At 43.8% G+C, this 14,723-nt stretch overlaps 1 protein-coding gene across 4 annotated transcripts in view; it reads left to right on the plus strand.

Annotated features, from left to right (window-relative positions):
• LOC138739597 (regucalcin-like) overlaps nucleotides 1–14,723 on the plus strand; it is a 39,654-nt gene that overhangs the window by 1,022 nt on the left and 23,909 nt on the right. The window contains exon 1 of one of the 4 annotated variants that reach the window (XM_069891950.1): nucleotides 11,045–11,118. The exons of 1 other annotated variant lie outside the window; for it this stretch is intronic. Coding sequence is in view for 2 of the 3 variants with exons in the window: in XM_069891946.1 (XP_069748047.1) it covers nucleotides 11,831–11,869 (39 nt within the window). In the remaining variant the exon portion in view is untranslated. Of the gene's footprint in view, nucleotides 1–11,044; nucleotides 11,119–11,815; nucleotides 11,870–14,046; nucleotides 14,127–14,723 lie in introns of those variants that run through there. 2 more of the 4 variants (XM_069891946.1, XM_069891948.1) reach the window with 2 other exon arrangements.

A 14,723-nucleotide genomic window follows, 5' to 3' on the forward strand; every position in this document is an offset into this window, starting at 1 on the left:
CCAGCCTGCTCAACCTTTCCCTGTATCTCAAACCCTGAAATCCCGGCAACATTTTTGGAAAAACTCTCTCTATTCTGTTTATATCCTTCCTATAATTTGATGGGCTTTCCAATGCCTTATACAACTTCAACATGACATCCCAACTCCTGTATTAAATACCCTGATTTATGAAGGCCAACACAAATGCTTTCTTCACCACCCTATCCACATGTGACTCAACTTTCAGAGAATTCTATACCAAAATTCCTAAATCCCTTTATTCTACTGCACTCCTCAATTGTCGACCATTTAACGTGTCTAACCTTTGCTGTTTTGTCCCACCAAAATGTGGCACCTCACATTTATCAGTATTAAACTCCATCTGCCATCTTTCAGCCCACTTTTCTAACTGTTCTACACCTCACTGCAAGCTTTGATAATCTTCTTCACAGTCCACAACACCACCAATCTTCATATCATCTGCATAGTTGCTAATACAATTTACCATCCTATCATCTTTTCTAGATCATTAATATATGTGATAGACAACAATGGACCTAGTACTGATCCCTAATACACTCCACTAGTCCCCGGCAGCCAAGTTGATGAAAAATTTTCTACCACCACTCTCTGGCATCTCCCATCCAAACATTGTTGAATCCTTTTCACTACTTCAACGCTGAATCCTTTTCACTACTTCAAAATTAAAATCTAATGCTTGAACCTTCCTAACTAACCTCTTATGTGGAACCTTGTCAAAAGCCTTACTAAAGTGCATACAGACAATATCCACAACCTCCCCTTTGTCAACCTTATGAAACCACCTTGAAAAAATCTGTAAGATTTGTTAAACGTGATCTACCATGTACGAAACCATGTTGACCACTCCTAATCAATCCCTGTCTTTCCAAACAATTGTATATACACTCTCTAAGAACATTTTCCATTAATTTACCCACCTACAACGTCTGTCTCACAGGCCTATAGTTACCAGGGTTACCTTTGGAGCCTTTTTTTTAACAGCAGAACAACATGAGCCACACTCCAATCCACTGGCGCCTCCCCTGTGGCCAGTGACATTTTAAATATTTCTGTCAATGCCCCCACTATTTGTCCACTAACCTCCCTCAGGGTCCTAGGGAATAACTTGTCAGGACCCGGAGATTTATCCACCTTTATTCCCTTTAAAATGGCCAATACTATCTCCTCATTAATCTGTATATTATCCATGACCTCACTTCCAGATTTCCTTACTTCACCTGGCTCAATATTCCTTTCCTTAGTGAATACTGAAGAATAAAATCATTTAAAATTTCCTCCATCTCTTCTGACTTTTCACATAACCTACCCCTCTGATCCTCCGGGAGCCCAATTTTATCCCTCACTATTCTTTTACTTTTAATGTCCCTGTAGAAACCCTTTGGATTTATTGTTACCTTGCCTGCCAAAGCAGCCTTGTATCTCATTTTAACCTTTCTAATTTCTTTCTTAAGAATTTTTTTACTCCTTGTATTCCTCAAGCACCTCATCTTTTCCCTGCTGTCTCTACCCTGTTGTCCACATCCCTCTTCCTCCAAACCACATTCCCAATATCCTTTGAAAACCAAGGCTCCCTATATTTTCTAACCTTTCCTTTAATCTTAACAGGGACTAACCGACTCTGTAATCTCAAAATTTCCCCTTCCTTCCCTGAAAATATATTATCCCAATCCACACCTTCTAAATCCTATCACAACTCCTCAAAATTAGCCTTATTCCAATCAAGAATCACATCCTTAGGCCCAGCCTTATCCTTCTCCATTATTAACCTAAAACTAATAGTATTATGATCACTAGACCCAATGTTTTCCCCAACACAAACCTCTGTCACCTGACCTAGCTCAGGAGATCCAATACAGCCCCCTGTCTAGTCGGTTCTTCATGATTTGATTTAGAAAACTTTCCTGAACTTATTTGACAAACTCTAGCCCATCCACCCCTTTTATACTATGGACGTCTGTGTCATTGTGTGGGAAATTAAAATCTACAATCACCACCTTGTGTTTACTATGCTATCTCCTTACAAATTTGCTTCTCTAATTCCCTCAGCCCATTAGGTGTATTGGGTATAAGCCCGCCCTCTGCTGGACATCATGATGCCCACGTCATGATGTCACCCTTCCATATAAAACCCCAAGTATCAGTCATCATGTTAGTCTAATAGAAGTAAAGGATGAGAAAGCATCACGTCACTGAGTCTTAATTGTGTGAGTGTATACATAACAGTGGTGATGAGGATGGGATTCGAACCTACGCATGCTCCATGCACCAACCATGAGAAGGAAGACAACAGAAGAAAGGTAAACGGCTACCTAACAAACCCAACAAATTTCTGCCAAAAGATCAAGGTGAAAGCACGCCAAGATGGCAGAGGGAAAGTTCGGGGAATTCAACGAAGTAGAAGAAAGTTGGGATAACTATGTAGAAAGGTTTAACTACTACCGTGTAGCCCACAATATTGTGGAAGGTCCAGTAAAGTGCAAATGTACCCTCTTCCTCAGTATAATGGGCAGCAAAACATTTGACCTCCTTAAGATCTTGCTGTCTTTGGAGGATCCAGGGATGAAGACATTCAATGAATTATGCATAGCTCTAAAGAACCATTTAAGCCCAAACCACCAGTTATGGCAGAAAGGCAACAATTCTATGAAAGGAGACAAGGTCCAGGAGAAACAGTAAGTGAATACCTGGCTTCGTTGTGCAAACTGGCAGAGCCCTGTCATTTTGAGCCAACAATGCTTCCACTGTGGAAAATAAAACCACTGACCAGAAAACTGTTCCTTCAAAAATTCTAAATTCAACCATAGCAAAACATAAGGACATATCACAGTTAAATGTTCATTTCCAAAGCGCAGGTGGCCAGCAAATAAACAGGCAGCTAAAGTCAAAACAATTGCAGAGAGAGAGAGGCATCCTAGCAAAGATGATGATAACAGCCAAACGACTGACCTTCAAGCTCCTGAAACTTCAGCTCCTGAGATATTACACATCGAGGAATAAATAGAGGAAACACAGCAATCTTTATACAGCTAAAAATAAATGGACATCCCCCTGAAGATGGAGTTAGACACAGGGGCAGAAGTGTGCCTAATGCTGTTACATGAAAAGGAACGCTTGCTACCATGCCTCCCAGTAAAAACAACTGAAATAACTCTTAGATCTGTTACAGGAGACAGAATCAAAGTGTTTTGAAAAAGTACGGTCCAACAATACAAAGAACAGCAACCAAAAACACTCTCTCTCTACATTGTAGATACGCAGGGACCAGCACTCTTCGGAAGAAACTGGCTACAACACATTCCCCTAGACTGGGTGGAAATCAGTTCAATACTAATGTAAACCTCACAGACACCTCCCCCAGCCAGAATGCGACCAAATCCTCAACAACCACGCAATAGTTTTCCAACAAGAATTGGGGAAAATCAAAGGTGTTCAAGCCAAACTGCAATTAAAAGATAATGCAGAACCAAAATTCTTCAAAGCCAGAACGGTCCCATTTGGTATGAAAAGGAAAATGAAGCTTGAATTAAACAGACTAAAACAAGAAGGCATTTTAGAAGCAATACAATACAGCAGGGGTGTCAAACTCAAATTCACGGAGGGCCAAAATTAAAAACTTGGACTAAGTCGAGGGCCGAACTAAATATTTATTGAAAATTTTCAACAACATCTGCATGTTTTCTCTTCTTTCAACATATGTAATGTTAAACTTTAGGATATAACTTTAGGAGGATAATGTTACAGGTCAGGAGTAGGTAGCTCAAGTTCACCGTTTGCTTGACCTGAGGGAAACCTATTTGGTCCCTGTGGAGATGTAGTCAGCATTCACAGGCTGTGTCCATTTTGGCCTGCATCAGGACTCAGCATTTTCTGCTCACTCCTCAGGCTCTAGGCCTCTATTCACCCTCGACCCACCATCCCTCTACCTGACCAGTCCTTTACCCAACCTCTATTCACCCCTCACTCCACTCGCTCTGCCTCTACCCACCCCATCCTATACACACCCCTCTACTGCCTCTTCCCTCAACCTGTTCCTCCCTCTACCCGTCTCTCACCCTCTAATCACCCCTCCCCTACTCCCGCTGCCCCTCCCCTTTTACCTCTTCCCTATCCACCCCTCGTTCTACTCATCCCTCCCTCTAACTGCCCCTCGCACCACCATAACTTCCCCTGCCCATTACTCCTCACCTACACCCTCTGCCCACCCCTGCTTACCCACCCACTCAGGCCCAGCGCGCTGCCGATCAGCCTTTGCGGACAGCCATCATCTCTCTCTTCACGTGCAGGGCCGAACCAGCCCTCCCTGGGGTCCGCGCGGGTGCAAGCGCTGAAGGCCGTGGCGACCGGGAGAAGTGCACTTGCGCTGTGGAAGGGCCGTCCGGAGCCAGTCGCGCGGGGCTCGCGCTGCCCGGGGGCCGTGCACAGCCTGCTATGTCCGTCACGCCGACAGGAAATCACAGGCGCTCGCCCATCCGCCGCACTGCTCGACAGGTGGGAGAAGTGACTGGTTGTGTTGGGAGCCTTCCAACTGGCTTGCCGGCTGATGACATCGACAGACTTCTCGTGTTACAATTTCTCATGTTACAATGGGGAAGAATGTGCAATGAAGGGGGAGGATGGTGGGGGTGACATTACCAAAAAACAGCATCGGCTCTCGCTGCAGGGCAGGCCACCTCTAATACATTTTTGAAATGATCTTGCGGGCCAAATATAATTATATCGCGGGCCGAATTTGGCCTGCGGGCCAGAGTTTGACATGTGTGCAATACAGGGATTGGGCAGTGCCCATCGTACCCGTACGAAAAGCAAACAGTGAAATATGCATTTGCGGTGATTACAAAATCACCATCAGTTCATCACTCAAAATACCCGAACACCCCATGCCCAAGGCAGAAGAATTGTTCCAAGCGGTGGGCAAAAATTCACAAAACTAGATTTGTCACAAACATGTCAACAGATAGAATTGGACAAGAAAAATCAAGGGAATATGTGACAATCAATACCCATCTGGGACCATTCACCTGCAATTTTTTTTCAAGCAACAACGGACAAATTACTACATGGACTCTCTGTTGGGCGTTACCTGGATGATGTCATCATCACGGGTCGAAGCGACAGTGAACACTTACAAAACCTTGAAAAGGTTTTAACCAGACTGTGTCTTCATGTGCCCCTCAGTAACATATCGTGGGTTTACAATCAACAACGAGGGGGTCCGAATGAATCCAGCAGGAACAGAAACTGTTCACAAGGCCCCATACCCAACCAACAAATCGGAATTACAGTCCTTCCTAGGTCTTGTTAATCACTACCGAAAACATATCCCTAATATTTCTACACTATACAGCCCACTGAACCAATTACTCAGGAAAAATCAACATGGTATTGGAACGCAGAAACTAAAAACACAGTCGATCAACTAAAGGAAATACTAACGTCAACAAATAAGGTGCTGATCCAATACGGCCCTAGTAAAGAAGTGACACTAGCCGTGCATGCTTCACCAGTGGGACTAGGAGTGGTATTATCCCAAATCACAGAAAAAGGTGAGCAACCAGTAGTGTTTTCTTCACGAACATTAACCACAAGCGAACGTAATTACACCCAACTAGAAAAAGAAGGATTGGCAATCATTTTTGGTGTAAAAAAATTCCACCAATATCTTTACGGTAGAAAATTCACCCTGATCACAAACAAGACTCCTAGTTTAATCCTGGGGGCACACAAAGGTATAACAGTATTAGCTGCAGCCAGAATTCAAAGATGAGCCATGCTACTAGCAGCGTATAACTATTATATAAAACATAAACCAGGAACACTCAACAGCCATGCAGATGCCTTATCACACATGCCGCTACCCGAGATAGAACAACGAGAAGAAATTATTAAATGGACAGTAGAGGCAGCTGCCATCAACCAAGAACTTCAACTGTCCATTACAGCCCAGATGTTCACAAAGGAAACCTGAAAAGAGACAACACTAAGTAAGATCCTCTACTTCACCCTTAATGGGTGGTCCGAATCTGAAGTCATCCCATAAGATCTAAAATCTTACCACATATGCCGCCATGTCGACTATCAGTTGAAGAAGGATGTTTACTATGGGGTACCCGTACAATTATTCCAGCCAAATAGCAAACTACCATGTTATCAGAACATCACCACCACCATCCAGGAATGGTACGATTGAAGACACTGGCCCGGATGCTGTCTGTTGGCCCTCCAGACAGAGACATTGAAACAACAGTAGGAGAATGCAGAACATGTCAGTCAATGCAGCCAAAAATGCCGCAAACTGAAGCTAACCCACAGAAATGGCTATCCAAACCCTGGCATCAGATTCATGTAGACTTCCTAGACCATTCATGGGTGAGACTTTCCTAATAACTGTGGACACACACTCCAAATGGCCATTAATTTCACAGCTGAAAAACACCAAAGCAGATCCCATGATTGACTGTCTATGAGCTCTCTTTGCCACATACAGATTGCCTCATGAATTAGTTACGGACAATGGGCCTCAAGTTACATCAGAACATTTTTAAAAAATTTATGCGTGACAACAATATCAGATGTATTTTGTCCGCACCCTATCACCCAAGTACTAATGGGGAGGCAGAAGGTTTTGTACAAACATTCAAAAAACCAATGAAAACCAGGAAACTTCTAAATGCCTCCTGGACCCACAAAATTGCAGATTTACTATTGAAATATAGAAACACGCCGCATTCTACCACAAAATGCACCCCAGCAGAACTAATGTTTGGGCACAACCTGCAGACCAGGCTGTCCACAGTTCATCCAGATCTGGGTCCCCGATTGCTAAAAACAGCATCGCCACAAACCTCACTTAGAACATTGGAAGTGCTCGAGAGAATTCTGGTACAAGTTTATAGACAATATAAACTGGATAGTAGAATTAAATTTTCAAAAATTGAGCCTCTGCTCAGACTCTGTTCTAGTTGAGGACAGATTGTGGAAGCAACACATTGACAAATTACAAGCATTGATTGACACTAAGATCCATGAACCAGACCTGCTGTAGCCTGCCCTGACCATCCCAACCCTCAGGCCGAGTGAGGGGGGGGCGCACAGAGATGGTCGCGGAGCTGAGGAGTCCAGTAACTGAAACACGCAGCTAGGAGGGCAGCGAAGATGGGCAGTCACCACTGAAGGTCAGTGAAGGCGGGCAGTGGCCATTGACTTGACCGCTGACCTGACTGTCTACGGGTCCCGAGCAAACCATGCCGAGGTGGTCCAAAAGAGAAAGAAGACCACCTGAATGCTTTAAGGACTATGAGCCCTGATTATTATTAAATACTTTTCCTTTTATAATGATAATTACTCTTGAGATGTATTTTAATTCTCACTTGCAGTCTTGGGCCTCATGTAATCTTATTAGTTTGAAGGGGCCCAGTCAGCATTTACTGCACGGGGAGGGGGGGTGGGGGGAAGTAATGGGTATAAGCCCGCCCTCTGCTGGACATCATGACACCCACATCATGATGTCACCCTTCCACATATATAACCGTGTGTGTCAGTAGCCATGTTAGTCTAATAGAAGTAAAGGATGAGAAAGCATCTTATCTCTAATTGTGTGAGTGCGTACACAACAAGGTGGTCTATAATACTCTCCCTTTCCTTCCAAATAACCTCACTAGATGAGCCCTCCAATCTATCCTGCCATAGCACCGCAGTAAGGTTTTCCTTAACAACCAATGTGACTCCGCCACATTTTATCCCCTGTGTTCTTCTTTCTTCTTTGGCTTGGCTTCGCGGACGAAGATTTATGGAGAGGGTAAATGTCCACGTCAGCTGCAGGCTCGTTTGTGGCTGACAAGTCCGATGCGGGACAGGCAGACACGGTTGCAGCGGTTGCAGGGGAAAATTGGTTGGTTGGGGTTAGGTGTTGGGTTTTTCCTCCTTTGTCTTTTGTCAGTGAGGTGGGCTCTACGGTCTTCTTCAAAGGAGGTTGCTGCCCGCCGAACTGTGAGGCGCCAAGATGCATGGTTTGAGGCGATATCAGCCCACTGGCGGTGGTCAATGTGGCAGGCACCAAGAGATTTCTTTAGGCAGTCCTTGTACCTTTTCTTTGGTGCACCTCTGTCATGGTGGCCAGTGGAGAGCTCGCCATATAACACGATCTTGGGAAGGCGATGGTCCTCCATTCTGGAGACGTGACCCACCCAGCGCAGCTGGATCTTCAGCAGCGTGGACTTGATGCTGTCGACCTCTGCCATCTCGAGTACTTCGACGTTAGGGATGAAAGCGCTCCAATGAATGTCGAGGATGGAGCGGAGACAACGCTGGTGGAAGCGTTCTAGGAGTCGTAGGTGATGCCGGTAGAGGACCCTGTGTTCTATCGCACCTAAAACAACGGAATCCTGGAATATTTAGCTGCCAATCATACCCCTCCTGCCACCAAATTTCACTGATGGCAACAATATCATATTTCCATGTGTCAATCCATGCACTAAGCTCATCCATCTTTTGTACAATGCTCCTTGCATTGAAATATATACACTTGAGAGAATGTCCCCCACATCCACTCCTTTGATTACCATCTACTTTTACCATCTCCCCCCCACCCCCCTCAATTAACTTTAACATTCTGGTTCCTCTCTCCCTTCAAATTTGGTGTTCTTCCACCCTAATCTCTGCACTCTCATTCCGATTCCCACCCCTCGCCAAACTAGTTTAAACCCTTCCTAACAGCTCTAGCAAACCTGCCTGCCAGGATATTGGTCCTCCTGCAGTTCAAGTGTGTGCAAGTGAGGCAGATGGTTGTGAGTGTGCATGGGTGTGCAATTCAGGCAGGGTGGGTGGTTGTGAGTGTGTACATGTGTGTAAGTCAGGATGGCTGTGAGTGTGTGGATTATGGATTTTATGATGTCCAAAAATGAGTCAAGAAATGCGGAGAATTCTTCAGAAAAATTTAAGCCTTTATTTGCAAACAAAAGCTGAGACAAATCAAAGCCTGGACTCTGGAATGCCTCTTGCCATGAGACACTGCCCATTTTTTAAACAGATTTTCAATCAATGTTTGACTTTGATTGATGTTTAGTACCAATTAGTTCATCCTGGGTTAATTTCTTAGTCATGGTATTCTCATCACTTCGCCTTGTGCTAAATTTATCTTCTTGTGACCAGCCTGTTTCAGAATAATTCATTTGCCACTATAGTTCCCCCAACCTCGTCCTGTCCAACTTCTCCTATCTGATCTCCTGTTACTCCCAGATTTTGTGTAACCTTGGAGATGAAAATATTTTCCCTCTTTGTATTTTAAAGTTAGCAGGCTTTGGAGTCAGCAAATTCTACACGTACTATAATCAGCCAACTTTTCTCCATACTGTGTCTGTTACTTAATTACATTAATATTTCCCATAAACAGTGTAGTTGAAGTACATAGTAAATTGTTACATAGTAATGGATTAATGAATACATAATGAATAGTACATGGGTATATTTTCCATATGTGTAAGTCAGACAGGGCGGTTGTGAGTGTGTACATGTGCGTAAGTCAGACAGGGTGGTTGTGAGTGTGTACATGTGCATGTCAGACAGGGCAGTTGGGAGTATGTACATGTGCGTAAGTCAGACAGGGCAGTTGTGAGTGTGTACATGTGCGTAAGTCAGACAGGGTGGTTGTGAGTGTGAATGTGTGTCATTGTCTTACTCTTTGCTACCTTCTCGAACATATCTAAACACACCAGTATGGTCTGGCCTTGAAGTTGTGGTTTGACCTTGGTGCTCTTTAGATTATGTCTGAGATGAAAACTTGCCTTTACTTTGTCTCTCAGGCAGCCTCTTGCAGTCCAGGATGATTTGGGGAAGGAGAGCTAAAGAGGGGTGAAGTAAATGAAATAGAGCTAGAAGGAGGGGAGTAGAGTGGTGGGTTGGTTGAGGGTGGGTTTGGAGGAGCATGTGCCTATGAGTAGGTGTGAGTGTATGCAGTCATGGTGTTCTCTCTGTAAATTGATAGACCTGGCCACGTGTGTGTACATTAATTTATGTATGTGTCTGTTCTGTCTCTACAACAAAGCCATTCTCCCATAGTTTTTGACCTCCTTGGCACTGAATCGAAATCTCACTCTGTTTAGTCCATGTATTAACGGGTCATCTCGTTTCAAAGAAATCACACAGTTGCAGATTTCATTCTCAAGACACATTTCTTCAAAAACACAAGGAAATAGGGTTAAGAGTTGGCTGCCAGGTCTTTTAAGCCTGCCTAGTCATTTAATATGATTATTTCTGATATATGCTGGCCTAAACTCCTCTTTTGTGTCAGTTACCCTTAATTCCTTGATTTTTTTTCCAAATAATCATCCATCTCCCCCTTAAATATATTTGATGATCCTGCCTTTCCACCATTTTTACTTTTTTAAAATAAAAAAATGAGACATACAGCGCAGTAACAGGTCCTTTTGGCCCTAGGAGCCCATGCCGCCCATTTGACCTACTGTAGCGAGGCCACTAAGGCTAGGTTATAGCTCTCGGTTGTAGCCCTAAGGCTGTAGCTCAAATCCACAGGAGAAGAAAGACACACACTCCAGTAGAGTGTATTCGACACTGAGTTTTCTGCATCTGAAGATATCACCAAGATTGGACCCCCTGCGATCCACTGGCGGTGATTGGCCAGTTTCGCTGCTCTGCTGAAGGCCTATGGAAACGGTGATTTGCCAGTCATCATGTTCGACGGCTATTTCCTGTGTCGGTTCGAGGCACGGGCCGCCACAATACAAACTTCTGCACCTTTTTGAAAAGTGGGAGGTAACCAGAGCACCCGGAGGAAACCCATGCAGACTCAGAGAGAATGTACAAACTCCTTACAGAAGTGCTGGATTTGAACCCTGGTTTCTGAAACAGCGGTGCGCTAACCGCTACGCTAACCATGCCTTGTGGGCAAAGAACTCTTGAGATTCATTAGCGTCAGAGAAGGAAGAATCTCAACATTAAGCTTGTCAACCCCCATTATGATCTAATATGTTGGAATGTGTTTGTTCCCTCATTCTTCTAAACCCCAAGGAATACAGATCCAAACTGACGAGACGAGATGCTAGAGGGACTCAGGAGATCAGGCTACATCCATGCATAGAAACGGTCAGTCACCAGCTCAGTTCAGGTTGGGACCCTCTATCAAGCTAAAGTAAGAAGGGCTGATGTCAAAGGCTTAAAAGAAGATGGGGTAATAGCTTGGAATAGGTTAAGAAGTGATAGGACATTGGACAGAGAAGGAGAGCTGTAGACAGGTCGAGGGAGAGACTACTGAGGAGGGAACGGGTTAGATGGAAAAGGAGGATGGGTGTAGGTAACGAAGAGATGGAAACAGCAGAACTGGACAGAGTTGGGAAGGGGGGGTTACCTAAAATTGGAAAACCTATGTTCACGCCATTGAATTTAAGGCTGTCCAGGAGGAATATGATTTGTTAAGAAACAAACACAAAAATGGCGGATGCTGGAATCTTGAGCAAACAATAACAAACTGGATCCATTTTTCTAATATTTAGATGAGTTGGTGCCTATCTCCTTATACCCCCCCCCCCCCCCGGTCTCTCCCTCTCTCTATATCTCCACCTCTCCCATCTATTGTCCATTACACTTTCAGCTCCTAACTCCTCTCCACCTTCTTTCCCCTTTTTTATTTCCCCCTTGATATAATTGATGCTACCCCTTCCTACTTTAATCTTGATTTCGAGACCTAGCACAAATCTTTGATATTTTCTACCCTTGGATTCTGCTTGACCTGCTGGGTTCCTCCAGCTTCTCAATGTTTGTTGAATATGATATACTGTTACTCAAGCTGGGCCTAGCAATGGATGAAGCTGAGGACCAACATGTCTGTGTGCAAATGGTAAGGGGAATTAAAATGGTAAGGAACTGTGGACACACAAGTAGTCTGCAATAATCCACAACCCTCCCCTCTCCCCCCCCCCCCCCCCCCCACCTCCCACATTGATAAGGCACTGGTAAGACCTTACTTGGAGCAGTTCTAGGCACTTCATTTAAGAAAAGATGTGCTGATATTGGAGAGAGTTCAAAGGAGATTCACTAGGATGATTCTGGGAATGAAAGGGTTATCATATGAGGAGTGTTTGACAGCTCGACCTATATTCGTTGGAATTTAGGAGAATGAGGGGGATCTCATTGAAATATCCTGAATGTTGAAAGGCAGAGGAAGAGTAGATGTCAAAACACTGTTTTCCATGGTGAGAGAGTCTAGGACAAGAGGGCATAACTTCAGGATTGAAGGGCATCCACTCAGAACAGAGGGTAGTAAATCGATAGGATTTGCTGCCACGTGAGGTTGTAGAGGCCGGGTCATTGGATGCATTGAAGATGGAGATTGATAGATTCTTGATTAGCCTGAGCATCAAAGGTTATGGGGAGAAGGGCAGGTAGTGGGGGTGAGTGGGAAAATGGATCAGCTAATGATTAAATGGCAGGGCAGACTTGATGGGCTGAATAGCCCATTTTTGCTCCTGTCTTATAGTCTTGTCATACTTAATATCATCCCTTCTTACTTTCATCTCATTAAAACATCTCAACCTGAAAATGACCTTTTTATCCAAGCACACTGCCTTACCTGCTATCTCCTGCCTTTACCTGCTAATTCCCTCCAGCTTCTCATTGTTTCCAGTATCTGCAGGTTCTGTATTTCTACGACCTGTCAAGCCTCTTTGGCGAAGAGAACCCTCTAATTCAGCAGGAATTAATGGTGAATTTCCTTTCAACTCCTATGTATCCTTGGGATCCAAGCATTGCATGATATTCCAGAATTGGCTTCACCAATACCCTGTGACAGACTATAGATATGTTTTTGGGAGATAAATTGGGGCAGGATTTTTAGTGTAGGTCACATACAAACATTTTAAAACAGATCTTAATTAAAATACTGGAGCTCTGCTCATGCTAGACATGTCAGAGCCAAGAGTCTTTGCAAAAGCTTTGGAGAGTGCCCAAGAGACTTTACTAATGGTTTGTTGTTTACAAAAAGGCAACAGGTGAAAGAGCTCATCGGAGCAGCAGGCTGTCTGGAGTGGAACTTGCTGTTCTAAGAGGGTCATGTGTTTTTGCAAGTCAAGAGAGTCAAACAGGTTTTTTCTGAGAGAGTGAGAGAGAGAGAGAGAGAGAGAGAGAGTGAGAGAGTGAGAGAGAGTGAGAGAGAGAGAGAGAGAGAGAGTGAGAGAGAGAGAGAGAGAGAGAGAGAGAGAGTGAGAGAGAGAGAGAGAGAGAGAGAGAGAGAGAGAGAGAGAGAGACAGACAGATCAGTTCTACATTGTTACATTCAGCAGCAGCAGCTGGGACTGGAAGAGGACAAGCTGGAAAGCTTGTGGAAAACCCCATTTAGAAGACAGGTTGTGAGTGCTTAGTTCAGCCTGGTCAAAGCCCTTGAGGTTCATACAAGAAGAGGGGACTGGCTGCCTAATGTTTCACTTGAAATAAGAGAAAAAAGAAGGAACTCTGTTGTGTCCTGAAAGAAAGAGGTTATCATCTGGAGAACCCTGAGTAGGAAAGTTTCTTTGGCAACTAAAGTGGCTGATTAAAAAGGAATCAGTTGTGGGCGTCAACAAATCTCTCTCTGAAAACCGACAAGAACCTTCCTGAGTGGTAACCCTTTACCTTTCAAGCACCAAAGCCTGGTGAACTTTATAAACGTTAAATTCTGTGCACAGTATAAGAATTGCCTGCAACCAGTGAACTTGGAGGAATGAGAAGTAAGATTGGACTGTGAACCAAAGAACTTTTCTGAACTTACACACACATTACATACATGAGCTATTAGAATTAGAAGGGGGTTAAGTTAGGTTAATCAAGTCAATAGTTAAAGTATAATTCTATCTTCATGTTTAAAGATAATTAAAAGCAACTTTTGCTTAAGTAACAAGTTGTCTTGCTGAATATCTATTGTGACTGGGTTTTGGGGTCCTCTGGGCTTGTAACAACCCTTTAATTTCAACCTGTATGTAATAATTTGCAATCTCTCCATTTAGATAATATTCCAAAATAGGGCTCTGGATACCACAGCTTAGTGTTCTGCAACCTCAAAGAGGTCAGACAAAATTCAATGGTTAATGGCTAACCAGGACATTGCCTGCCTCTTGCTTAAGGTTTGTGGTGATTGACCTCAGTAGAAGTGCTGACTCTCGCAGAAAGGGTTGCACATTGATTATTCATTGCTTAGGTATGACTGTGCCATTCTGTTTGGTTAATATTAAAGTAGTTCAACAGTTAGAAAAGGAAACTCTTCCATAATTTCACCAAGAGTGTATGTGAAAATAACTATCACATATTAATTAATTTTTAAATATATAAATTTAAATTTTATATGTAGAATACAACACGGTAACATACCCTTTCAGTGCTTCCCAATTATACCCAATTGACCTGCACCCCTGGTACATTTTGAATGGTGGGAGGAAATCCATGCAGACACGGGGAGAACATACAGACTCCTCACAGACAGCGCCAGATTCAAACCTGGGTTTCTGCCACTAACAGTGTTGTGCTAACCGCAACATCAACTGTGCCGCCCTAATCCAAGGTGTTTGCCATGGCTAAAAGGTAATATGGTTACCTCCAAGACTGAAGTCCTCACAATCCCACTCCAGATGCATGAACATGAACATGATTGCTGATGCTTCAGGGAAGTGAGAATTTAGAGATACAGCACAGGAACAGGCCCTTCCGGCTCATGAGCCTGGGCC

Source organism: Narcine bancroftii, chromosome 7 (assembly GCF_036971445.1).
Source record: "Narcine bancroftii isolate sNarBan1 chromosome 7, sNarBan1.hap1, whole genome shotgun sequence".
Classification (NCBI taxonomy): Eukaryota; Metazoa; Chordata; class Chondrichthyes; order Torpediniformes; family Narcinidae; genus Narcine; species Narcine bancroftii.